The 26,115-nt window shown below is 45.1% G+C and overlaps 1 protein-coding gene across 4 annotated transcripts in view; it reads right to left on the reverse strand.

Moving 5' to 3' along the window:
* The window catches only part of LOC110508791 (ephrin type-B receptor 1), a 376,500-nt gene that overhangs the window by 32,684 nt on the left and 317,701 nt on the right, over window positions 1–26,115 (reverse strand). For all 4 annotated transcript variants that reach the window (XR_016492725.1, XR_016492724.1, XM_036966014.2 and 1 more), the window contains exons 7-9: window positions 21,032–21,194; window positions 17,275–17,383; window positions 6,744–6,808 (exon numbers count right to left, since the gene is read on the reverse strand). Coding sequence is in view for 2 of the 4 variants with exons in the window: in XM_036966014.2 (XP_036821909.2) it covers window positions 6,744–6,808; window positions 17,275–17,383; window positions 21,032–21,194 (337 nt within the window). In the remaining 2 variants the exon portion in view is untranslated. The remainder of the gene's footprint in view (window positions 1–6,743; window positions 6,809–17,274; window positions 17,384–21,031; window positions 21,195–26,115) is intronic.

The raw sequence follows: 26,115 nt of genomic DNA on the forward strand, positions 1-26,115 counted from the left end.
ATTAGCCCGCGTTTGATGTGAGAAAATAATTTATCAGACACACACTGCAACTTATTAAGGCAGAAATCAGAGAGAGGAAAATACAAACATTCTGCAATCTGCAAATCTTAAGGGATTAACACGCCGCTGGCCTGGATCGTAAATGAAAATCTAAATCCGTCAAGTAATTAGATTCTTAGTGAAATATATGAAAGTTTGTTGAAGAATCTGTCTTTTCCGGGTTGTTTTTCCAATGACAGACATTTTTGTCAGAAGAGTCTGGGCCGTTGTCACTAGAGGTCGACCGATTATGATTTTTCAACGCCGATACCGATACCGATTATGGCGGGACCAAAAAAAAGCTGATACCGATTCATCGGCCAATTTTTAAAATGTATTTGTAATAATGACAATTACAACAATACTGAATGAACACTTATTTTAACTTAATATAATACATCAATAAAATCAATTTAGCCTCAAGTAAATAATGAAACATGTTCAATTTGCTTTAAATAATGCAAAAACAAAGTGTTGGAGAAGAAAGTAAAAGTGCAATATGTGCCATGTAAAAAAGCTAACGTTTCAGTTCCTTGCTCAGAACATGAGAACATATGAAAGCTGGTGGTTCCTTTTAACATGAGTCTTCAATATTCCCAGGTAAGAAGTTTTAGATTGTAGTTATTATAGGAATTATAGGACTATTTCTCTCTATACCATTTGTATTTCATATACCTTTGACTATTGGATGTTCTTATAGGCACTTTAGTATTGCCAGTGTAACAGTATAGCTTCCGTCCCTCTCCTCGCCCCTACCTGGGCTCGAACCAGGAACACATTGACAACAGCCACCCTCGAAGCATCATTACCCATCCATCGCTCCATAAAAGCCGTGGCCCTTGCAGTGCAAGTGGAACAACTACTCCAAGTCTCAGAGTGAGTGACGTCACCGATTTAAACGCTATTAGTGCGCACCCCGCTAACTAGCTAGCCATTTCACATCGGTTACACCAGCCAAATCTCGGGAGTTGATAGGCTTGAGGTCATAAACAGCTCAATGCTTGAAGCATTGCGAAGAGCTGTTTGAATGAATGCGTACGAGCCTGCTGCTGCCTACCATCGCTCAGTCAGACTGCTCTATCAAATATCAAATCATAGACTTAATTATAACATAATAACACACAGAAATACGAGCCTTTGGTCATTAATATGGTCGGATCTGGAAACTACAATTTCGAAAACAAAACGTTTATTCTTTCAGTGAAATACGGAACCGTTCCGTATTTTATCTAACGGGTGGCATCCATAAGTCTAAATATTGCTGTTACATTGCACAACCTTCAATGTTATGTCATAATTATGTAAAATTCTGTCAAATTAATTATGGTCTTTGTTAGGAATAAATGTACTTCACACAGTTTGCAATGAGCCAGGTGGCCCAAACTGCTGCATATACCCTGACTGCTTGCACGGCACGCAAGAGAAGTGACACAATTTCCCCAATTATAAGAAATTAATGTTACCAGGCAATATTAACTAAATATGCAGGTTTAAAAATATATACTTGTGTATTGATTTTAAAGAAAGGCATTGATATTTATGGTTAGGTTTGGTGCAACGACAATGCTAAATCATCACCCGTTTGGCGAAGTAGGCTGTGATTCGATGAGAAATTAACAGGCACCGCATTGATTATATGCAACGCAGGACACGCTAGATAAACTAGTAATATCATCAACCATGTGTAGTTAACTAGTGATTATGTGAAGATTGATTGTTTTTTATAAGTTTAATGCTAGCTAGCAACTTACCTTTGCTTCTTGCTGCCCTCGCGTAACAGGTAGTCAGCCTGCCACGCAGGCTCCTCGTGGAGTGCAATGTAAGGCAGGTGGTTAGAGCGTTGGACTAGTAACCGGAAGGTTGCAAAAACGAATCCCTGAGCTGACAATGTAAAAATCTGTTGTTCTGCCCCTGATCAAGGCAGTTAACCCACCGTTCCTAGGCCGTCATTGAAAATAAGAATATGTTCTTAACTGACTTGCCTAGTTAAATAAAAGTGTAAATATATATATATATTTAAATATAAGGTATATATATATAATTTTTTTGTTCATCTGCAAAATCAGTGTCCAAAAATACCGATTTCCGATTGTTATGAAAACTTGACATCGGCCCTAATTAATCGCCCATTCCGACCTCCAGTTGTCCACTAACTATGTGAGATGGTGGACATACAGTCGGCTGTCTGTCTATTCATCCACAATTAAGATGCTGGAGCACAAACCAGATGCTGGAGCACAAACAGCAGCTGAGACAACTCATTTCTGGATAAAGGAAACGTGTGTGTGTGTGTGTGTGTGTGTGTGTGTGCATGTGGCTGACATATGGACATTTCTGGATACATGTTGTATGTGGGCATTTACTAAATATGTATTGTGTGGGAGTGTGTGAATGTCAGTGAACGCGTGTTGATAAATGGTGACAGATGCTTGTGGTGTGTGTGTGTGTGTGTGTGTGCCTGCGTGCGTGCATGCATGTGTACATGTTCCTGCACATGTGTACATGTTCCTGCATAGGCCTACATATATGGTGGCAAGCGGATGTGTGTATATCCATTAGTGTGTGTGTGTGTGTGTGTGTGTGTGTGTGTGTGTGTGTGTGTGTGTGTGTGTGTGTGTGTGTTTGTGATGCCTTTGGAAGTGGTGGGTGTGTGTGTGTGTGTGTGTGTGTGATGTTTATGGATGGCTGTTGATGTGCTTGTGACTATTTTCATGTCATCTGACCATAGCACCGGATCCAATCTAAGTGCCAATGCCGTTTGGCAAACTCCAGGCAGTGCTATGGTCAGATGACATGCAAATAGACCTCATTAGCCACGCACACCAGTGGTGTGTTTGGTGTCAAAAAATAGAATCATATGCAGAAAAGTACCTACTGTCAAATATGGTGATGGATCTTTGATGTTATGGGACTATTTTGCTTTAGTGAAGAGATTTACAATTTAAATAAAATGTTATGTAGTTAGATTGGTAAAAACAGTCATTAATTGTTTGATTTTAAAATTGACGCATTAACGCATACATGACTCCGGGATATTTTGTCATAAAAATGTTAAAATGTAATGATATTGAATATTGACCTAAAATATTGTCCTTCAGCCTCCTCGGCCCCAACAAATCCATATCGGTCATTCTCTAGTTTGAATTGTAGAGGACAGTCCATAAGCACAGACAAAGGATATCACGGATCTGGAAAGACTCTCATAAAACATTTTAGAAAAAGGCCCAGTGTTGTTATCCTTGCAAGAGGCGGGAGCATGGAGTATTGAAAACAGAGGTGCCAATTTTGACACTTACCTTTTTGAGAATTAGTTTTATTACTTGTTAAACAAAATCTCTTTCTCTGACCAATTTTGTTGGTATAAAATATACTTTTCAAATTTTTGGTACCTACAATATAGTTCGGTGTTTGAATTATTTATTTAATAGTATTTTTGGGTCATTTTTATCAAGCGTGCCAATAATTTCAGTAAAATCCCTGAACTACCCCTTTATAGTTTTAGGTGTTGCATGTTCATTTCCCATTCAGTGCACCACTCATCACAGTTTGTGACTCCATTACCAACAGCCAGGGTGAAAAAAAACACTCCTTAAGCATTTCAACCAAGAAGAATCAAAGTGGAGTTGTTTCTTCCAAAGTGGGTAGTTTTCTACCAATGAGTAGTAATTATAAAACTGTCTGTCAAATCCTGAAGAGAAAAGATCGGACATAATCTATTCCTGAGCATTATTATTAGTTAGCGGGTGAGAGTGGAGGGGGAAAACACAAGCTGAATAGGAACACTTATCACTGTTTTTCCCTCGCCTTCAAATTGCTTGATGATAAGCGTGGTTAGCGCTGTTGCCGTCTCTCTAACATCTTCTTATTTTATTTCTCCACTTATGTTAATGGCTTTAAATCTCCATAAGATAGCCTCTGATACAACCAACTGCGAATGCCAACTCCTCTGAGGGTTTGACCGGGGGAGAAATGGCACACTGCATGTACAAGGCAAGCAGGTACAAGCTCCGCAAATCCATTAGAGATGCAAAAGACAATATAGACTCAAACTTGAATTGATGTTCGACAACTCAGACTCACGACTTACAGTATGTGGCAAGGACTACCAGAGAATACAAAGGAAAATCCACCTGTGTGGTGCCCACCAAAGCCTCCATCCCAAACCAGCTTAAAACATTCTATGCTTTCTTTGAGGCAGACAATATCGAGCAGTCCAGGAAGACTCTCGCTGGTCCGGGCGACCAGGTGCTTTCGCTCTCCAAGGCTGATGTGAGGAAAACTCTCAAAAGAGTGAAAACTCACAAAGCAGCCAGCCCAGATGGCATCCCTGGCCGCATCCTCAGAGTGTGTGCTGACCAGCTGGCAGTCATTTTCTCTGACATCTTCAACCGGTCCCTGTCCCTGTACCAGGCTGTAGTCCCCGCTTCAAAGAGACAACCATCGGCCCAGTGCCCAAGAAAAACAAGGTGACATGCCCAAATGACTATCGCCCGTCGCACTCACCCCGGTCATCATGAAATGCTTGGCGAGGCTGGTCATGGCCCACATCAGGGCCAGCATGCCAGCCACACTGGATCACTCTAATTTGCCTACCGATCCAACAGATCTACAGAAGATGACATTTCCAGAGCTATTCACACAGCGAAAACACATCTGGACAAGAGGAACACCTATGTGAGAATGCTGTTAATTGACTACAGTTTAGCCTTCAACACTATTGCTTCCTCCAAGCTTGTCACCAAGCTCAGAGCCCTGGGTCTGGAAACCACCCTCTGCAACTGGAATCCTGGAGTTCTTGATGGGCAGATCACAGGCTATGAGGATTGACTCTTATTGTTGACACTACCCATCCCGGTAGCGGGATAATTGTCATCAGCAACCGCTGAACAGCATAGCGCCACAGTCAAATAATATTACTAAAAATATTCATATTCATGAAATCACAAGTGCAATATAGTAAAACACAGGTTAGCTTTTTGTTTTAATCCATCTGTCGTCTCAGATTTTGAAATTATGCTTTACAGAGAAAGCAATCCAAGCGTTTGTGTAAGTTTATCGATAGCGCAACATAGCATTATGTACACTGCGCATTTAGTAGCTAGGTCACGAAAATCAGAAAAACAATCAAAAGAATGGTTTACCTTTGATGATCTTCGGATGTTTTCACTCACGAGACTCCCAGTTACACAACAAATGTTCCTTTTGTTCCATAAAGATTATTTTTATACCCAAAATACCGACGTTTGTTTGTCTCGTTATGTTCAGAAATCCACAGGAAAGAGCAGTCACGACAACGCAGACGTATATTCCAAATAATATCCATAATGTCCACAGAAACATGTCAAACGTTTTTTATAATCAATCCTCATGTTGTTTTTAAAATATATATTTGATAATATATCAACCGAGTGTGTAGGTTTTTCAATAACAGAGGGAGGAACAATGGCGGCTTTACTCAGTTGCGCAAAACTCACCTATCCACTTACGCAATGTTATCCGTCACGCCCATTTTTTACAGTTTTGGAAACTTTAGAGTGTTTTCTATCCCAATCTGACAATTATATGCATATTCTAGTTTCTGGGGCTGAGAAATAGGCAGTTTCAAATGGGTACGTTTTTTAGCCAAAAACTAAAATACTGCCCCCTACACGCAAAAGGTTAACACAGGGTCCCCCATGGGGTGTGTCTTCAGCCCTCTGCTGTACTCCCTGTTCTCCCACGACTGCATGACTTTGCATGACATCAACTCGCCGACGACACCAATGTTTTAGGCCTGATAACCAACAGTGCCGAGTCAGCCTATAGGGAGGAGGAAAGTGAACTGGCATTGTGGTGCCAGGACAACAGCCTCTCCCTCAACTTCAGCAAAACAAAGGAGTTTGCTTGCCTTGCTTTAAATCAAATCAAATGTATTTATATAGCCCTTCGTACATCAGCTGATATCTCAAAGTGTTGTACAGAAACCCAGCCTAAAACCCCAAACAGCAAGCAATGCAGGTGTAGGCAACTTTACAGTGTCAGTCAATGGCCAAAGAGTGATAGGACCCTGGCTCAATCATGGTTAGCTTACACAGCCCTGAGAGATGAGTGTCAGTCAATGTTACCTAGAGCAGGAAAGGGATGACTTTTGCCCTCTACGTCGGATCAGGAAGGGGTGTATTTTCCCTCAATGCTAGAACAGGTTGTTTTAGTACTCAGCATGATAGAACTGTGTGTGGTTCAATCACGGTTACAACTCTGAGAGGTGAGTGTCAAGCAATGTCATTTAGAAAGTGTAAAGGGATGTTTTAGCCCTCAATGTTCAATCAGAGGGGGTGTTTTTTTCCCTCTATAGTAAAACGCGAAGGACATGGAAGGGTTGGTTTTGCCCTTAATGAGGCCTGTGCGTGATCGAACCAGGCTGAGTGTCAATCAAGGGTGTCAGTCAAGGTCATTTAGAATGTTGAGGGACTGTTTTGCCCTAAATGATAGAACATGATGGACAATTGATATGTGTTTTGTCCTATTTAACTAGGCAAGTCAGTTAAGAACAAATTCTTATTTACAATGGCGGCCTACCCCGGCCAAACCCTAACCCGGACGACGCTGGGCTAGTTGTACGCAGCCCAATGGGACTCCCATAGGGCGGCGTACATGGCCGGTTGTGATACAGCCTGGAATCTAACCAGGGTCTGTAGTATATGGTGCTGTGGTAGTGAACTTACCTCTTCCTGTGCTGTAATGCTGTAACTTGTCGCTGTACACCGCTTCCTTGGTGTACGCCCGTTTCCTGAACACAAATCAGAGATAGAGAAAGAAAAGTTTTATTTTGTGGAAAAAAAATAAAACATAAAAACAACTTTAGGATGAAAGAGTCAGGAGGAATCATTAAATCTGTCTCGGAGTCTCACTAACCGAGGCCTGAAAGCGACCGGTCTGAAACTGAATCAGTGGCTTAGGGTTAGAGTTAGCTGCAGCGACAAATGAAGTGTAATGAGAATGAGCTATTTTTTAATTAGAGATGTGATAACATCTCTGTAGCTTTTCATCTGTCTTCCTAACCCTTTCCTCTGCTCCTACAGTCATCAAACACCCTGTCGTGTCTGACAGGGCGCTGTGCTACTAACTGGTAGCATATGGCACGGCTGCAAATTCTAAATTCAACTTAAAGGTTTCTGAAGAGAGAGGGGGTGGGGGAAAGTAGCATGGTGCTGTAACACGCTTTTGAGAATAAAATTGGTTTGAGTCAGTTAACTCAGGTCAACTCAGCGTGAACACTTTGGTCCACATGTGAAAATGGACGATTCATAGAGAAACTTACTCATAATACAGATGTGGAACAGTTACAGAGCCTTCACAAAGTATTCACACCCCTTTACATATTCCACATTTTAAATTCAAAATGGATTAAATTTAGAAAGGTTCGAACATTTATTGAAAATGAAATACAAAAATATTTAATTTATGTAAGTAGTCACACCCCTGAGTAGAAGCATGTTAGAATCACCTTTGGCGGCGATTACAGCTGTGAGTCTTTTTGGGTATGTCTCTAAGAGATTTGCACACCTGGATTGTACAATATTTGCAAATGATACTTTTTTTAAAAATTATTCAAGCTCTGTCAAATTGGTTGTTGATCATTGCTAGACAGCCATTTTCAAGTCTTGCCAAAGATTTTCAAGACGATTTAAGCCAAAACTGTAACTAAACCACTCAGGAACCATCAATGTCATCTTGGTGACCAACTCCAGTGTATATTTGGCCTTGTGTTTTAGGTTATTGTCCTGCTGAAAGGGGGATTTGTCTCTGAGTGTCTGTTGGAAACAAGACTGAACCAGGTTTTCCTCTAGAATTATGCCTGTGCATAACTCTATTCCGTTTCTTTTTATCCCAAAAATCTCCCTTGTCCTTGCCAATGACAAGCATACCCATAACATGATGCAGCCACCACCATGCTTTTAAAACATGTATTTAACCTTTATTTAACTAGGCAAGTCAGTTAAAAATGACGGCCTACACCGGCCAAAACTGGACGCCACTGGGCCAATTGTGCACTGCCCTATGGGACTCCCAATCACGGCCAGTTGTGATACAGCCTGGATTCGAACCAGAGAGTCTGTAGTGACGCCTCTAGCACTGAAATGCTCCGAAATGAGGAGTGGTACTCAGTGATGTGTTGTGTTGGATTTTCCGCATACCTAGTGCTTTGTATTCAGGACATAACATACATTTTTTTCAGTTTTCCTTTAGTGCCTTTTTGCTAACTGGATGCATTAGGTAGGCCATCATTGTTGCAAACTGTAATGCTTTAGGTAGGCCGTCAATGTTGCCAACTGTAATGCATTAGGTAGGCCGTCATTGTTGCAAGCTGGATGCATTAGGTAGGCCGTCAATGTTGCCAACTGTAATGCATTAGGTAGGCCGTCATTGTTGCAAGCTGGATGCATTAGGTAGGTCGTCATTGTTGCAAGCTGGATGCATTAGGTTGGCCATCAATGTTGCAAGCTGGATGCATTAGGTTGGCCGTCAATGTTGCCAACTGTAATGCATTAGGTTGGCCGTCAATGTTGCAAGCTGGATGCATTAGGTTGGCCGTCATTGTTGCAAGCTGGATGCATTAGGTAGGCCGTCATTGTTGCAAGCTGGATGCATTAGGTTGGCCGTCAATGTTGCAAACTGTAATGCATTAGGTAGGCTGTCATTGTTGCCAACTGTAATGCATTAGGTAGGCCGTAATTGTTACAAACTGGATGCATGTTTTTGGTAGGCCGTCATTGTAGGTATGCCGTCATTGTAAATACGAATTTGTTCTTACAGTTTTTTACAATCGCTAACAAGCGTTTACCTATACTTTAGATACGTTTTCTAAACTCATAACACACCTATGTCACTCAATTAGCCAAATAGTACATTTTCTGCTCAAAACCACATTTTGTTAATTCAATACCAACTCTACATTTCAAAATGCAAAAAAACTTTCTCTACATACACTAACTCTATCAAAATACGGCAAACCCAACTCAATATCTAATCATTCAGTCAAAACACTGGCACATGTTTTCTATCCAAGAGGAACATATACAGTAGTCAATCATAGCACAATGACTTTCAAAATACTAACAGTTGATATCATTACAAAAACCGCATTACTTGTCATGTTTCAGTTCTACCCGCATCAATAGACAATATGAAATCCATTGTTTTTTGTAATTCACTTTCCTTTTACTGTAAACCACTCTACATTTTTGGTTGAGTGTCGAATGTGTGCATTTTTGGCAACATACTATCTAAAAGTGAATGAGTCATCTTTACTTTATAGAATGTACAGTAGGAAAAATAGTAAGTGACAGAATTGCTGCAGTAAAAGCTTTATTAGCAACATGAAATTGCTGCCAGTGATCAACAACACATCCAACATACATGGCCTTTGGATCAACAACACATCCAACATACATGGCCTTTGGTTCAACAACACATCCAACATACATGACCTTTGGTTCAACAACACATCCAACATACATGGGCTTTGGTTCAACAACACATCCAACACACATGGCCTTTGGTTCAACAACACATCCAACATACATGACCTTTGGTTCAACAACACATCCAACATACATGACATTTGGTTCAACAACACATCCAACATACATGACCTTTGGTTCAACAACACATCCAACATACATGGGCTTTGGTTCAACAACACATCCAACACACATGGCCTTTGGTTCAACAACACATCCAACACACATGGGCTTTGGTTCAACAACACATCCAACATACATGGCATTTGGTTCAACAACACATCCAACATACATGACCTTTGGTTCAACAACACATCCAACATACATGGCCTTTGGTTCAACAACACATCCAACATACATGGGCTTTGGTTCAACAACACATCCAACACACATGGCCTTTGGTTCAACAACACATCCAACATACATGGCCTTTGGTTCAACAACACATCCAACACACATGGCCTTTGGTTCAACAACACATCCAACACACATGAGCTTTGGTTCAACAACACATCCAACATACATGGCCTTTGGTTCAACAACACATCTAACATACATGGCCTTTGGTTCAACAACACATCCAACATACATGACCTTTGGTTCAACAACACATCCAACATACATGGGCTTTGGTTCAACAACACATCCAACACACATGGCCTTTGGTTCAACAACACATCCAACATACATGACCTTTGGTTCAACAACACATCCAACATACATGACCTTTGGTTCAACAACACATCCAACATACATGGCCTTTGGTTCAACAACACATCCAACATACATGACCTTTGGTTCAACAACACATCCAACATACATGGGCTTTGGTTCAACAACACATCCAACATACATGGGCTTTGGTTCAACAACACATCCAACACACATGGCCTTTGGTTCAACAACACATCCAACATACATGGCCTTTGGTTAAACAACACATCCAACACACATGGCCTTTGGTTCAACAACACATCCAACACACATGGGCTTTGGTTCAACAACACATCCAACATACATGGCCTTTGGTTCAACAACACATCCAACACACATGGCCTTTGGTTCAACAACACATCCAACATACATGGCCTTTGGTTCAACAACACATCCAACATGCATGGCCTTTGGTTCAACAACACATCCAACATACATGGCCTTTGGTTCAACAACACATCCACCTGGATAGAAACGCTTGGCAGGCCTTATCCACCCCTGGCAGTCTTCAGCTGAGATGTCTCTGCACCTGGATAGAAACGCATGGCAGGTCGTATCCACCCCTGGCAGTCTTCAGCTGAGATGTCTCTGCACCTTGGATAGAAACGCTTGGCCTGCCTCATCCATCCCTGGTAGTCTTCAGCTGAGATGTCTCTGCAGCCGGCATCCATTGCATTCAGGAGGGACATTTGGTCATGTGACCGATGATCATACACTTTCCACCTCCAGGCAGAAAAACATTCCTCAATGTTGAGGAAAGGTGAGTAGGGGGGAGGAAAGGTGAGTAGGGGGGAGAAAAGGTGAGTAGAGGGGAGGAAAGGTGAGTAAGGGGGGAGGAAAGGTGAGTAAGGGGGGAGGAAAGGTGAGTCGGGGGGAGGAAAGGTGAGTAAGGGGGAGGAAAGGTGAGTAGGAGGGAGGAAAGGTGAGTAAGGGGGAGGAAAGGTGAGTAGGGGGGAGGAAAGGTGAGTAGGGTGGAGGAAAGGTGAGTAAGTGGGGAGGAAAGGTGAGTAGGGGGAGGAAAGGTGAGTAAGGGGGAGCAAAGGTGAGTAGGGGGGAGGAAAGGTGAGTAAGGGGGAGGAAAGATGAGTAGGGGGAGGAAAGGTGAGTAAGGGGAGGAAAGGTGAGTAAGGGGGAGGAAAGGTGAGTAGGGGGAGGAAAGATGAGTAGGGGGGAGGAAAGGTGAGTAAGGGGAGGAAAGGTGAGTAAGGGGGAGGAAAGGTGAGTAGGGGGAGGAAAGGTGAGGAGGGGGAGGAAAGGTGAGTAAGGGGGGAGGAAAGGTGAGTAAGGGGAGGAAAGGTGAGTAGGGGGAGGAAAGATGAGTAAGGGGGAGGAAAGGTGAGTAGAGGGAGGAAAGGTGAGTAGGGGGAGGAGTGTGAGTAGGGGGGAAGAAAGGTGAGGAGGGGGAGGAAAGGTGAGTAGGGGGGACGAAAGGTGAGGAGGGGGAGGAAAGGTGAGTAGGTGGGAGGAAAGGTGAGTGGGGGGAGGAAAGGTGAGGAGGGGAGGAAAGGTTAGTAGGGGGAAGAAAGGTGAGGAGGGGGAGGAAAGGTGAGTAGGGGGGAAGAAAGTTGAGGAGGGGGAGGAAAGGTGAGTAGGGGGGAGGAAAGGTGAGTAGGGCGGAGGAAAGGTGAGTAAGTGGGGAGGAAAGGTGAGTAGGGGGGAGGAAAGGTGAGAAAGGGGGAGGAAAGGTGAGTAGGGGGAGGAAAGGTGAGTAAGGGGGGAGGAAAGATGTGTAGGGGGGAGGAAAGGTGAGCAAGGGGGGAGGAAAGGTGAGTAGTGGGAGGAAAGGTGAGGAGGGGGAGGAAAGGTGAGTAAGAGGGGAGGAAAGAAGAGTAGGGGGAGGAAAGGTGAGTAGGGGGAGGAAAGATGAGTAAGGGGGGGAAAGGTGAGTAGGGGGAGGAAAGGTGAGTAGGGGGAGGAGGGTGAGGAGGGGGGAAGAAAGGTGAGGAGGGGGAGGAAAGGTGAGTGGGGGGAAGAAAGGTGAGGAGGGGGAGGAAAGGTGAGTAGGTGGGAGGAAAGGTGAGTGGGGGGAGGAAAGGTGAGGAGGGGAGGAAAGGTGAGTAGGGGGAAGAAAGGTGAGGAGGGGGAGGAAAGGTGAGTAGGGGGAGGAACGGTGAGTAAGGGGGAGGAAAGGTGAGTAGGGGGGAGGAAAGGTGAGTAGGGGGGAAGAAAGGTGAGGAAGGGGAGGAAAGGTGAGTAGGTGGGAGGAAAGGTGAGTGGGGGGAGGAAAGGTGAGGATGGGAGGAAAGGTTAGTAGGGGGAAGAAAGGTGAGGAGGGGGAGGAAAGGTGAGTAGGGGGGAAGAAAGGTGAGGAGGGGGAGGAAAGGTGAGTAGGGGGGAGGAAAGGTGAGTAGGGCAGAGGAAAGGTGAGTAAGTGGGGAGGAAAGGTGAGTAGGGGGAGGAAAGGTGAGTAAGGGGGAGGAAAGGTGAGTAGGGGGGAGGAAAGGTGAGTAAGGGGGGAGGAAAGATGAGTAGGGGGGAGAAAAGGTGAGTAAGGGGGAGGAAAGGTGAGTAAGGGGGGAGGAAAGGTGAGTAGGGGGAGGAAAGGTGAGGAGGGGGAGGAAAGGTGAGTAAGGGGGGAGGAAAGGTGAGTAGGGGGAGGAAAGATGAGTAAGGGGGAGGAAAGGTGAGTAGGGGGAGGAAAGGTGAGTAGGGGGAGGAGGGTGAGGAGGGGGGAAGAAAGGTGAGGAGGGGGAGGAAAGGTGAGTAGGGGGGAAGAAAGGTGAGGAGGAGGAGGAAAGGTGAGTAGGTGGGAGGAAAGGTGAGTAGGGGGAAGAAAGGTGAGGAGGGGGAGGAAAGGTGAGTAGGGGGGAAGAAAGGTGAGGAGGGGGAGGAAAGTTGAGTAGGGGGGAGGAAAGGTGAGTAGGGCGGAGGAAAGGTGAGTAAGTGGGGAGGAAAGGTGACTAGGGGGGAGGAAAGGTGAGTAAGGGAGAGGAAAGGTGAGTAGGGGGGAGGAAAGGTGAGTAAGGGGGGAGGAAAAATGAGTAGGGGGGAGGAAAGGTGAGTAGGGGGAGGAAAGGTGAGTAGGGGGGAGGAAAGGTGAGTAGGGGGAGGAAAGGTGAGTAGGGGGAGGAAAGGTGAGTAAGGGGGAGGAAAGGTGAGTAGGGGGGAGGAAAGGTGAGTAGGGGGAGGAAAGGTGAGTAGGGGGGAGGAAAGGTGAGTAGGGGGGAGGAAAAGGGAAACCATTCTTGGATGGGCTGCAAACCAGTTTGTGATTCCATGTGATTGGTGGAATGCTACATTGTCCCATGCAATCACAAATATCCTCATGTTTCCTCCCAGCGGCTACCTTTCTGCTTCTGGCACCAGTTGTTGGTGGAGGTCATCTAAAACCAAAAGAAGGTGCTCAGTGTTGTAGGGACAAATCTGCCATTTCTGCAGGACCAAACCAGCACTCGAGGCTGCAGCACAAATTGTGATATTTGCTCCTCTCTGACCCGGCACATCAACTGTGGCCCTATTTCCGATGACGTTTCTTCCCCGCCAATGTGTTTTGCCAGGTTAAACATTGCCTCGTCTACATAAATTATTTCATGTGGGGTCTGATTAGACTCCAACTCCATGACTCTAAAAAGAAATCTAACACAGTATGCGTAAATGCTTTTTAGTATGTCCTACTGTATGTACTGTAACCCATGATTACATGTAGAGTAGCATAGTGTAAAACTCACTATAGAGCAAGTCATATTGAATAGATCCGCTCACTGTTCCTTTCAAAAGGAACTCGGAGGGAGGGGGGGGGGGGACTGAGAGAAATTCAGAGCAGAATTGAAATTCTGAAATTCTGCTCTGAATTTCTCTCAGTTTTATTGCATTGTCAGCTATGACCAATCCTACAATGGCCTTGGTCTTCACTGAGGAGCTTCCCTCTTCCTCCAGAGGGAGGAAGATGTGCGTCCTTTAGAGGAACAAAAATACAACATATGTATTTGCAAAGGGTCTGCTGGCCTACAGTTACTGTGCGACTTTACAGTAATGATAGAAGAAGCCCTTGTTAAATGCATTACTTACCTGTTGGTTTGCTGAAAATTCTGGATAATGGTAGCCACGGTTGACCATCTGAGATTAGGTTGGACTCTTTCACCAGTATCTCTCAGTGATAGACCCTGGTTTATCACATGGTCTATGATGGTGGCTTTTATTTCATCAATGACAGCAGCTCTTACTCTCCTTTGAACACCACCACGCATTCTTACTCATCTCCCCCTACCTCCCCTTCTCCCTTGTACTGGTCCAACTACTCCCCTGCCTTGTCCAGCTACTCCTCTCGCTGGTCTAGCTACTCCTCTGCCTGGTCCAGCTACTCCTCTCCCTGGTCCAGCTACTCCTCTCCCTGGTCCAGCTACTCCTCTCCCTGGTCCAACTACTCCTCTCCCTGGTCCAACTACTCCTCTGCCTGGTCCAGCTACTCCTCTCCCTAGTCCAACTACTCCTCTGTCTGGCCCAGCTACTCCTCTGCCTGGTCCAGCTACTCCTCTGCCTGGTCCAGCTACTCCTCTGCCTGGTCCAGCTACTCCTCTCCCTGGTCCAGCTACTCCTCTCCCTGGTCCAGCTACTCCTCTCCCTGGTCCAACTACTCCTCTGCCTGGTCCAGCTACTCCTCTACCTGGTCCAGCTACTCCTCTCCCTGGTCCAGCTACTCCTCTCCCTAGTCCAGCTACTCCTCTCCCTAGTCCAGCTACTCCTCTGCCTGGTCCAGCTACTCCTCTGCCTGGTCCAGCTACTCCTCTCCCTGGTCCAACTACTCCTCTGCCTGGTCCAGCTACTCCTTTCCCTGGTCCAGCTACTCCTCTGCCTGGTCCAGCTACTCCTCTGCCTGGTCCACCTACTCCTCTCCCTGGTCCAGCTACTCCTCTCCCTGGTCCAGCTACTCCTCTCCCTGGTCCAGCTATTCCTCTCCCTGGTCCACCTACTCCTCTGCCTGGTCCAGCTACTCCTCTGCCTGGTCCAGCTATTCCTCTCCCTGGTCCACCTACTCCTCTGCCTGGTCCACCTACTCCTCTGCCTGGTCCACACACTCCTCTGCCTGGTCCACCTACTCCTCTGCCTGGTCCAGCTACTCCTCTCCCTAGTTCAGCTACTCCTCTCCCTAGTCCAGCTACTCCTCTGCCTGGTCCACCTACTCCTCTGCCTGGTCCACCTACTCCTCTCACTGGTCCACCTACTCCTCTGCCTGGTCCACCTACTCCTCTGCCTGGTCCACCTACTCCTCTGCCTGGTCCAGCTACTCCTCTCCCTAGTCCAGCTACTCCTCTGCCTGGTCCAGCTACTCCTTTCCCTGGTCCAGCTACTCCTCTGCCTGGTCCAGCTACTCCTCTGCCTGGTCCAGCTACTCCTCTCCCTGGTCCAGCTACTCCTCTCCCTGGTCCAGCTACTCCTCTGCCTGGTCCAGCTACTCCTCTCCCTGGTCCAGCTACTCCTCTGCCTGGTCCAGCTACTCCTTTCCCTGGTCCAGCTACTCCTCTGCCTGGTCCAGCTACTCCTCTGCCTGGTCCAGCTACTCCTCTGCCTGGTCCAGCTACTCCTCTACCTGGTCCAGCTACTCCTCTCCCTGGTCCAGCTACTCCTCTCCCTGGTCCAGCTACTCCTCTACCTGGTCCAGCTACTCCTCTCCCTGGCCCAGCTACTCCTCTCCCTGGTCCAGCTACTCCTCTCCCTGGTCCAGCTACTCCTCTCCCTGGTCCAGCTACTCCTCTCCCTGGTCCAGCTACTCCTCTCCCTGGTCCAGCTACTCCTCTCCCTGGTCCAGCTACTCCTCTCCCTCGTCCAGCTACACCTCTCCCTGGTCCAGCTACACCTCTCCCTGGTCCAGCTACTCCTCTCCCTGGTCCAGCTACTCCTCTCCCTGGTCCAGCTACTCCTCTCCCTGGTCCAGCTACTCCTCTACCTGGTCCAGCTACTCCTCTCCCTGGCCCAGCTACTCCTCTCCCTGGTCCAGCTACTCCTCTGCCTGGTCCAGCTACTCCTCTCCCTGGTCCAGCTATTGTTTTCTCTCTCTGCTCCTCTGTGTTGTTCTGTATCCACACTGAACAAAATCAATCCAAAGAGTCCCCTTTGTACTGTGTATGTCCATGTAATTGAAAGAACTTCAACACCTTGCTATGTTTCCGATTGAGATTGGAATAAGCTGTGGTTGGTCTATTTTACACAACTTATCAGCTATTTCTCAATGTTTCAATGATCTGTTCGTTCAAAAATGCTTATCAGCTGTTTCAATATAGATTTTGAGCTGCTGTTGTTGCAGAAGTCAAGGCTTTATAATATATTTAAGGTTTTGAACATTACGTCTTCATTTCTGGCTGTGTGCAAAGCATTTGTAAATAAGACAAGAAAGATCCATCATTTTGGTATTGGGTAAGATTGTATGTAAAGAAAATGTAAGCATTTTAGAAACTAAATTGAGTGCATATTCTGTGAAAACAACATGAATTGTGTTAATGGTATGGTCCACAACAAGATGGATGTTGTGCTAATTGTGTTCAGGTTTTGAAAATGTGACTACAGATTGGACAAAAGGATGTTAGCGATTAAAAAAAAAAAAAACTGTAACTGACTTGCCTAGTTAAATAAAGAATAAATAAAAATTACAAAAAACGTAGAATAATTTTTATTCTGTACAGGCTTCCTTCTTTTCCCTCTCCAAAGTGTAATCGACTGAGGGACCTTACAGATAATTGTAAGTGTGGGGCACAGAGATGAGGTAGTCATTAAAAAATCATGTTAAACACTATTATTGCACACAGAGTCAGTACATGCAAGGCTATAAGACAACAACATGTGGAACAAGTCAAGGGGTGTGAATACTTTCTGAAGGCACTGTATTTCCTTTTCACTGTGATTACCTTCTGCTGGCCATGTGTGTAGGTATGTATGTGAAAAGCCTACATACAGGCTCCATTGCCTGCCTGTCTGTCTGTGTCTGCTAATGGTTAGGTTAGGTAAGGTGTGTGTGTGTGTGTGTGGGAGGCACACCCGTTGGACCATAAACACAGCCATGGTGGACATGTTGACCGTACAGTACCTGCTGCAGACGATGGAGATGGCCACTAGAGAGACGATGAACACCAATCCTGCTGCAGCCGAGCCAGCAATCAGAGGAAGCTGCTCCCTCAACTCTGATTTATAGTCATCTACATAGACAGAGAGAAAATGTGAGAGAGAGAGAGAGAGAGAGAGAGAGAGAGAAAATGATCAATAGAAAGTGAGAGAAAGTATTTCAATGTTTCTGTTGCCATACCTAATCTCCCTGTCACAGTCTGACAGACACAAAAGAACACCTTGGAATTTCTACTAGGGGTGTTCAAACACAAGCTGCTCTTCGACAGTCAAGAATACAGCTAAACGTTAGCAACGAAGTGAGGAAGAATGTCACAAGTTCAGAGGGTAGCCTAAATAACTTCTAAAGACACACTAAACTGCCTCAGTCCTGTCTCATGACCTTTAGCTAGATTTAGCATGCTGCGGGCAAACTGACAGCAATGGAATTCAGGTGAAAAAAGGAGAAGAAAAAAAGAAGTATTTTAAGCGGTGATATAGTAGCTTAAATATCAACAAAATAATAAGCTAGTACTCATAGCACACTTGATAGTTTGAATTATAGGCCTACTATTTTTTCCCCCTGTAAAGGGTGAGTGTGCTATTTCTTTGTGAAGCTGTATTCAGTCTCCTAAACTCAGACAGGTGAAAATGGTGATTGGCTTGAAGAATCAGAAATCAACTGTCTGAGTGCTATAGCTGGCAGTAAATAACAGCACATTACAATCAGTCAGGTATCAACACCTGACTGTGGAGAATAGGACTCCTCACTGACAAGCTATAACCATACACACCTTACTGATGAAAGGCCAATCATCTCCTCCTCATTGCACCTGTCAATCAAATGGTTTTGGGAGGGGTTGTGTAAGGGGGGGGGGGGGGGGGGGGGGCAGTTGAGGGGTGTGGGGCTGAAGAGACCTGGGGGATTTGTGTAAAAATGTGATGACAGACAGAGGAGAGGGATTGTCAACTGTGAGAGGAGAGGAAAGGAAGAGGGAGAAGAGTCAGAGGGGTTTGAGAAGGAGGGAGGGTGGGAGGAGGGCCAGAGGTGGGTAGACAGTGATGGAGACTGGGATTAGATGGGTAGTGCAGGAGAAAGGAGGTGGGGGAGGGAGATGTGGGGAGGATAGGGGAGGCAGGCACTATAGAGGGTGAGACACATAGGGGTTGACAGAGGAACGGATAGTTGGGAGATGGACATAGGATGGGGAAGGCAGGGATGAAGGGTGAGGAGGGGGTGATGGACATAGGGAATGGGGAAGGCAGGGAGGGAGGGTGAGGAGGGGGTGATGGACATAGGGAATGGGGAAGGCAGGGAGGGAGGGTGAGGAGGGGGTGATGGACATAGGGGATGGGGGAGTCAGGGAGGGAGGTTGAGGAGGGGGTGATGGACATAGGGGATGGGAGAGTCAGGGAGGGAGGGTAAGGTACATTGGATGGGGGAGGCAGCAAGGGAGGGTGAGGCGGGGGTGGGAGATGGAAATAGGGATGGTGGAGGCGGGGAGGGAGGGTGAGGAAGAGGTGGGTGAGGGACATAAGGGAAGGGGAGGCAGGGAGGAAGGGTGAGGAGGAGGCGGGTGAGGGACATAGGGGATGGGGGAGGGAGGGGTAGGGTGTGATGGGTCCCTCTGTTCCTCCTTCACCGGGTGCTAATTGTCTCCATAAATGTCGTGCTGTGGCAGCAAGCCAGAGGATGTACCATCAGCTGGTCCTCATGCTGTCTGGCGTGTGTGGTGTGTGTGCGTGTGCGTGTGTATGTGCATGCGTTGGGTAAATACTAATCAGAGCGTGAGGAAGAGGGAGGAGAGGGCTATGCCGCTACATCTGCTCTACACAGGTAACTACAGATGATGATGGAGAGCCTCATCATCATCACTGTAACTGTATAACAGAACAGGTTGTTTATATGACTGATAATCACCTTGACCATACAATAGCCTCCTATTGGAGGGAAGGAAGGATAGAGTAAAAGAAGGATGGAGGGTGGGGGATAGAGAGAAGGAAGATTAGGAGGAGGTTTGGTATTTGTGATGTCAAGTGGAGATTTTCTCTTAGACGCGGATCATGCATAAGAAGATCAGTTTAGTGTTTAACCCCCCCAATGGTCAGGGTTAGGGCTGTGGCGGTCATGACATTTTGTCAGATGGTAATTGTTATGCAAATGATTGCCGGTCTCACAGTAATTGACCGCTAATTAACATAAACATGCTTAGTGCGCATTTCGAAAATGAACATTTTCAAAAGTTGAATAAGTCCATTTAATATAGCTTCATCCATCATTTATTTAGTTGTGATAGGCCTATAAATATGTTAATGTCTTAGAAATCAAAACAGAGTTGCATGATGAAACTATACAGATGATTTGGAAAGGGTCGCAAAAAAAGGTATGATTTCTGTTCCTTGTGCTTCCAGCGGGAATGCTTCTCGAGCCAGAAAGTTGGGGGATATCTAATCAATGGAAGATAAAAATGACAGAATTAAAAGTGAAATGAGAAAGAAAGGCTACAACGACCAAAAGTCAACAGGTAGGCTGCTATTTACGCTATGATCTGAATAGAGTTACATGTAGGCTAACTGTAGGACTAGTTAGCTAGCTTCTCGAGGTTTGATGCAGTCAAGATGGGTACTATGTAAGGATGATAAATAACTAACAACAGGTTAGTCTAGCACAAGATAACAGTGGAAGTGGTCTCTCTCTCCAGTACTTTGAGCCTCCCTTGTCTTACATATTCACACACAGTACAGTCTCCGCACCCTAATTGCCTACAGTTGCTCTCTCTCTCTCTCTCTCTCTCTGGTTTAATAAAGTAGCAAAACAATTGGCTTTTCTGCTGCTTCCTTCACTCGGATCGGACCAGTTGTCCTTTCAGAACACGTCCGGGGCATTTCGCTATGGGAACTCTAACTTCCATCAGTATTTGTCCTCATCATTCAGATTATTCAAATTTAATCATGAGGTATTTCGAGAGTGAATAAAGGGCATTTAGCAAGTTTGGTAAACTACTCATCAGTACCATTAATTTGTCCTATTTTGGATTGGGATTACCGTGACCAACAGTCATAGGGAATGTGACTGCGGCCATGACTCCTGACTGCCGGTGTGGTGGTATACGGTCACCACAACAGCCCTAGTTAGGGTTAGGATTCGGGGATGGTAAGCTGATCCTAGATCTCTGCCTCAAAGGGTAAGTTCTACTGCAGTGTTGTAAATCATCTGATAGCATATTGCATAGGAAAGAAGACGTATGCTGTGTTTAGGAAATACAGTACGCCCACACACGAACACCTGGACCCAAACTCACACACCAGTGTAGCAGGTGTTGCGCCCCCCTGAACAATCCAACCCCCAGTGGCAAATAATTAATCACATCAGCCACTAATCACAGCTAAGCATTCTGGGATAGCTGCTCAGCAACAGACGGGCTCAATGAAGAACCAATTAGCTAAGCAGTTTGGATCAAGCACAGTCAGTTACACACAAGAAGAGAAGCTCAAAACCACCAATCTCAACTCTCATATAGACACACAATCTCACACATTATGAAACATTCACAAACATGTTGTGACAGTGATCCACACTCTCCGCTGTCACATTCACAATCCCTCTACCGTCCTGGTCTCTATCCACACTCTCTATCTTTCTCTCACACACACACAAACTAACACACGCAGCTCCCCACCACCATCCCCCACCATCTCTCCTCGCCTCCCCTCCTCCTCTTGGCTTATTGCATGGTCCTTACCATCTGTGAGGGTTTGGAAGCACATCTTGCCGCTGTATTTGCCAAAGCCAGCCACAGTCCTGGCCCGCACCTGCACGACGTAGACCGTGCCTGCCCGGAGGCCCTCCACGCGGGCTGTGTTGGTCTCGCTGCGCACCATGGTGGAATTAATCTCTGCATGGTCCTGGAGGAGGACAGGGGAGAGAGAGAGATACCAGATGAATGTTGCAGAGAGGCAGAGCAGATGATGTGTATAATCCAGGAGGGGACATAATGGAGGAGACAGAGAGGAAGAGACCAGGGGCCGTATGTCTCGCAGGTTAGCGTTTTTCGTCATGAATCTTGTTCTGGAGGCAGCTCTACAGAGTTGTCACTAGCTGGCACAGCCACAAAGTCACAACATCTGCACATTTTTGTTTTAATGAATCTTTACAATATAGACAATTTTGACTTTGCAGCTGGCCTATCTAAGGGGAAGTCAGTTCACTCAACCAGCATACGTCTAAAGTGGTGGTTTCTTTAACTTCTCAGAGTAGGAGTGCTGATATAAAATCAGTCTGACCTTCTAGAGCACAATTAATGATATAAAATTGACGGGGGGGACCTGATCCTAGATGCATTATACAGAGCCCGGTTAGGCCGGTTAGCCCGGTTAGCCTGGTTAGCCCGGTTAGCATTTAAAGAAACTGTTGTATTATCTCCCCTATGCTGCGGAAGTATTCAGCAACCAACAGTTAGTAACGTTGGCTGCCTTTGCCACAACAGAGGTAACACTGGCATTTTATTAGATTGTTTTGTTTATCCGACACTCTTATCCACAGTGACTCACATGGCATAAGAGGAGAGAAAGGATCCCACTGGGCACAGACATCAATTCAACGTCTATTCCACATTGGTTCAAAGTAATTTCATTGAAATGATGTGGAAACAACGTTGATTAAATCAATGTGTGCCCAGTGGGATAGAAAGGATTGATATTCAAAAAAGGCATTACTTTGCTAAAAAACAGCTGATAGCGGGAGCTTATGTGTTGTGTAACAGCCTCCTCCACCATAGAAACCTGAAAAGTTCAGATGAGTCATATGCAATTTGGATGCACTAATGGGCCTATTCAACACAATGGCACCAAAGTGTTCTCTAGCTGCTGTTGATCTCTTTCTATGAGAGAACGGTCACTAATCCCCTTGTCCTTGACAGGCTTACGTAACTGTTACGACCACAGATGGAAACTTTAATGCTGGGGTTGAATGACAGTATGTATTGTTAAAGAGGCCACTGAAAACGCCGATCGGCACGTGTTTTTCTGTTGCTCATTAGACAAATGAGATTTCAGTCTTGGAGGTGTGTTTCCTGACCGATTCAGCTTGGTTGATGACGTTTGTCCCCCATGAGACACTGTAGACGCGGAAGCATATTTCACTTCCTCATAATCCCCAGAATGAATCTAAGATAACTCAAGAAATGTATAATTAATTTTGACATTCTTACCAAGGATGTTTTAGTTGCACAATTTTACATCTAACTACGGTGCGTGGTGCAGTATTTCTCAAGTTAAAAAAACGTGTGACTAGTTGTCTTATGTAAACAGTCGGAGCTACTGAGCAGGTTTGCCTCACTGTCTATGCTATTGTATAGAGAGCAATATCCGCAGCTGTTCACCCCATGTTAGTGGTGTCATGACGTGGCCCTTTTTTGGGTATAGCTAGTGGCTTCCCCTCTCTCTCTCTCTCTCTCTCCTACATCCAGGTTCTGTTATCTCATCTTGTAAACTCCCCCTGGCCATGCAGAAAGAGACACACAGAGAGAACAAAAGATTTCACATGGCGAACTCCTAAATCCCCAAAATGAGGATTTGATATAAAATGTCCACTTGTGAGAAGGTGGGAATGGTCCGTGGACACTTAAGGGACGGGTATGATGAGTGTGTTTCATTTGGTGACCTCAGAGAGGACATAAAACACGCATAACTATATCTCTGAATATGTACAATTCTCAATTATGGGGTTTGCATCTAATTCTTGTATAAAATGAATGAGTAAAGATTAAACTATTTGTGAAATTATCTAAATTGTAAATTGTAAATTGATGTTAAACCTTTAATAAAGTTTAACTAAGTCATTGGCCCTCCCCCGTGAGCACAGACATGATCTGGCGTCATGGAACAGCCTTTTCTATTGTTACAAATAAAAAACCTCCTGAGGAAATCCTCTTCAGACCACAAAAACCTCAGTGTCCACTAAGGTTAAAATGATTGTTGAATTCCTAACCATACCATGTGAAGCAATGGCTACACAGGGGGAAATGGTTCAACTCTGAGACTATCGATCCCGACAGAATAAGAGCAAATGTTAGATACTAATTACTAGTCTGCAGCTAGAAATTATGTCAACCTGGGATGCGAAGACCGACAACGGCCGAAAAATCTATGCTATGAGAACATTTCTGAATGGTACTCTGAAGTATCCATCCTAACCATGAAAGACTGATCTTCAGGGAAGCAGAGAGCGAGACGATGATGAACTGACTCTCCAACAGACAGACGGACGATTCCAACAGAGATTACAATGACACACTGGGCGTAAATATATATTGATTGCAATTATTCCCGAATGAGTGAGCGTTGATGTGCAAAGGATTAGCATTTCAGTTAATATAATTATCAACTGTGTAGTGACTCTTTTGTTCTTTCCTGTCATTTCAGTCCACACCCACTTCCCTTTGTCCACCAATCCGTCATATCGGCTCAGCCCACTAGGGAACCTCCCCTATCATTTCCTTGTAACCATATCTACTGTGTTGTTTGTTTATACATTTCTGTGATTATTTAGTTAGTTAATAGTTAAATGGTTAAGACAATTTATGTATGGAACATTCATAGTAAAGGCTGGGTTCATGCAGATAACCAACAATTTACGACATTTGGAATGAGACTAACGTGAGGTAAAGAATAATTCATCAATTAGAAGACTAATTGATCAGATATTAAAATATCTGAAGAGTTATACTAGGAAAATTATAACTTTGTAATCTGAAGATTTTCCTTGGTGCCCCGACTTCCTCGATGGCCGTTACATATCATAACGGCCATCGATAAAAGACAGTACTGTGCAGCCGTTTTCATCGACCTTGCCAAGGCTTTCGACTCTGTCAATCACCATATTCTTATTGGCAGACTCAGTAGCCTCGGTTTTTCTGATTACTGCCTTGCCTGGTTCACCAACTACTTTGCAGACAGAGTTCAGTGTGTCAAATCGGAGGGCATGCTGTCCGGTCCTCTGGCAGTCTCTATGGGGGTGCCACAGGGTTCAATTCTCGGGCTGACTCTTTTCTCTGTATATATCAATGATGTTGCTCTTGCTGCGGGCGATTCCCTGATCCACCTCTACGCAGACGACACCATTCTATATACTTCCGGCCCGTCCTTGGACACTGTGCTATCTAACCTCCAAACGAGCTTCAATGCCATACAACACTCCTTCCGTGGCCTCCAACTGCTCTTAAACGCTAGTAAAACCAAATGCAGGCTTTTCAACCGTTCGCTGCCTGCACCCGCATGCCTGACTAGTATCACCACCCTGGATGGTTCCGACCTTGAATATGTGGACATCTATAAGTACCTAGGTGTCTGGCTAGACTGTAAACTCTCCTTCCAGACTCATATCAAACATCTCCAATCGAAAATCAAATCTAGAGTCGGCTTTCTATTCCGCAACAAAGCCTCCTTCACTCACGCCGCCAAACTTACCCTAGTAAAACTGACTATCCTACCGATCCTCGACTTCGGCGACGTCATCCACAAAATAGCTTCCAACACTCTACTCAGCAAACTGGATGCAGTTTATCACAGTGCCATCCGTTTTGTCACTAAAGCACCTTATACCACCCACCACTGCGACCTGTATGCTCTAGTCGGCTGGCCCTCGCTACATATTCGTTGCCAGATCCACTGGTTCCAGGTCATCTACAAGTCCATGCTAGGTAAAGCTCCGCCTTATCTCAGTTCACTGGTCACGATGGCAACACCCACCCGTAGCACGCGCTCCAGCAGGTGTATCTCACTGATCATCCCTAAAGCCAACACCTCATTTGGCCGCCTTTCGTTCCAGTTCTCTGCTGCCTGTGACTGGGACGAATTGCAAAAATCGCTGAAGTTGGAGACTTTTATCTCCCTCACCACCTTCAAACATCTGCTATCTGAGCAGCTAACCGATCGCTGCAGCTGTACATAGTCTATCGGTAAATAGCCCACCCAATTTTACCTACCTCATCCCCATACTGTTTTTATTTATTTACTTTTCTGCTCTTTTGCACACCAATATCTCTACCTGTACATGACCATCTGATCATTTATCACTCCAGTGTTAATCTGCTAAATTGTAATTATTTGCCTACCTCCTCATGCCTTTTGCACACAATGTATATACTCTCTTTTTTTCTTCTTATTGACTTGTTAATTGTTTACTCCATGTGTAACTCTGTGTTGTCTGTTCACACTGCTATCCTTTATCTTGGCCAGGTCGCAGTTGTAAATGAGAACTTGTCTCAACTAGCCTACCTGGTTAAATAAAGGTGAAATAAATAAATAAAATAAAAATACATGATTAGTTTAATCACGTAATAATAATTACAGAGAATTGATTTGATAAAATAACTGTCTTCACTTTAATGATGCTAAAGACACGACATTGGGAAAATGGACATATCAAAACCCTACCTTCACTTACCCGTTGTGATGCAGGGATGTTCCAAACTCCATTTTGTAGTAAATTCTGAGACTAGAATAAATGTTTCTGACTCATATCGATGCCATATACAGTAGACTATTATGAAAGTGATTCAATGCTTTTTAAAGTTAGTCACTTTTTAAATAAGCTCACATTCACGCATACACATGCACGCATGCACACACAGACACGTACACAGAGACGCACCCCCACACACACTACCCCTCTAACCACCCATATACACACACAGCCACAAATAGTAATGAATTAAGGCCCATTTGTCTATGAGTCACATTGTAATATTGTTCCAAACTGCAGTATTTACTGCTGGCCTTAGAAGTATTTAGAGAGAGAGAGAGAGTTCAATTAGTAAATGAAGTT

Source organism: Oncorhynchus mykiss, chromosome 28 (assembly GCF_057628025.1).
Source record: "Oncorhynchus mykiss isolate SJ-2025 chromosome 28, ASM5762802v1, whole genome shotgun sequence".
NCBI lineage: Eukaryota > Metazoa > Chordata > Actinopteri > Salmoniformes > Salmonidae > Oncorhynchus > Oncorhynchus mykiss.